Source organism: Notothenia coriiceps, unplaced genomic scaffold, assembly GCF_000735185.1.
Source record: "Notothenia coriiceps isolate Sejong01 unplaced genomic scaffold, NC01 NC01_scaffold00016430, whole genome shotgun sequence".
Taxonomy (NCBI): domain Eukaryota; kingdom Metazoa; phylum Chordata; class Actinopteri; order Perciformes; family Nototheniidae; genus Notothenia; species Notothenia coriiceps.
Window position 1 is genome coordinate 173 of NW_011349131.1, and position 1,469 is coordinate 1,641.

Below are 1,469 nucleotides of genomic sequence, written 5' to 3' on the forward strand. Positions count from 1 at the left end.
ACATTAGCATTAGCATATTCTACTATTCCTAAGACTGAGAACATTTCTACACCGCCGTGTAAATGTTGTTTCACATTGCTGTCCTGACGTTGCTGTCCTGTATGAATGTTTTTACATGAAATCAACAGAATAAAGCATCCTGCAGCAACCGACCACAAAGTGAGGGTCGAATGCAACACCCTGAAAGCTCAGAGCCAATATTTCATGTACTAGAAATTAAACACAGAAAACCGAGTGCTGTGATTGGCTGAAGCAGCTGTCACTCACATGTCTGGTCCTTGATGACCAGGGGTCCGGCGGTGGCCGAAGCTCTGCTGGGTCCGGCTGCGTTCACGGCTTTAACCCTGAACTCGTACTCTATTCCCTGAACAACAACAACAACAACAACAACACAGTCAACAGTGAGACTCAAGCTTCATCGTGTATACATCACAGTACTTCACTTAGTTCATCAATGAAACGTGGAGCGATACCCCAGACCAGGAGCTCTGTATCAGAGTTGAATTGGTCTTTTTTAAGCAGGATGTCTTTTTGTCATTGGTTGGTTTTATTTGTCAGAAGGTTGACAGAAAAGCTCTGGGTCTGATCTGCATGAAACGCAGTGGATGTTGGTCACTGAGTCAAAGCTACATCCTTCCACTGAATGTCAGGCGCATTGGGCCAGGAGCATTTCCGTAATGCTTCTGAGCAACAGACAAACCGGACCATACAAAAAGAACCTTAGTTTGTTGGGGCTAATATGATAGCATGTGATAAATGACATGTTAACAGCTACACTAACAAACAGCCTGGAAGAAGAAGAGCCCATCAGGAGACTGGGCTGTGGGTGGATCAGGGAGAGGAGCATGGTGCTATGCTTCAGTGTTATTGAGCAGTGATGAAGGCAGGAAGCAGTAAAGGATCACATGACGCACCTCCTTCAGGTCCTCCACCACGAAGGTGAGCTCCTCCACGTCCCTCTTGTTGCACTGCTTCCACGTCTCCTTCTCCTTGCCGCTGGTGTCCCAGCTCAGACGCTCGATCACGTAGTGCTTCACCGGAGAGCCGCCATTGTTCTTGGGAGCCTCCCAGGTCAGGGTGACGGTGCTCTTCGTCACCAGGTTCACCTTCACCTTGGTGGGGGGGTCGGGGGGGTCTAATGAGGAGGAGGAGGAGGAGGAGGAGGAGGAGGAGGAGGAAGAGGAGGAAAAGGAGGAAGAAGAGGAGGAGGAGGAGGAGGAGGAGGATCGTGTCAAATGGTCATAGAATCATTTAAAACATACAGACCTGATTGCCTTCTACTCTGTCACAGTGTGGTGTTGGTCTTGTGTTTGTTGAACAGAGACAGATGTTAGGGGTTGCCTTTCAGGAGGCAAAGGAAGTAGAAGGTGGATTCAAATGGATGAGGACTGTGTGTGTGTGTGTGTGTGTGTGTGTGTGTGTGTGTGTGTGTGTGTGTGTGTGTGTGTGTGTGTGTGTGTGTGTGTGTG

General features: G+C 48.7%; 1 protein-coding gene across 1 annotated transcript; it reads right to left on the reverse strand.

The window, feature by feature from the left end:
• Positions 1-267: 267 nt before the first annotated feature.
• On the reverse strand, positions 268-1,135 carry LOC104949535 (titin-like; the record flags this gene model as incomplete). The annotated part of the gene is made up of 2 exons (XM_010775902.1): positions 268-364; positions 915-1,135. Coding segments are annotated over 2 exons (318 nt in total), but the record flags the coding sequence as incomplete, so codon positions are not given.
• Positions 1,136-1,469: the final 334 nt, after the last annotated feature.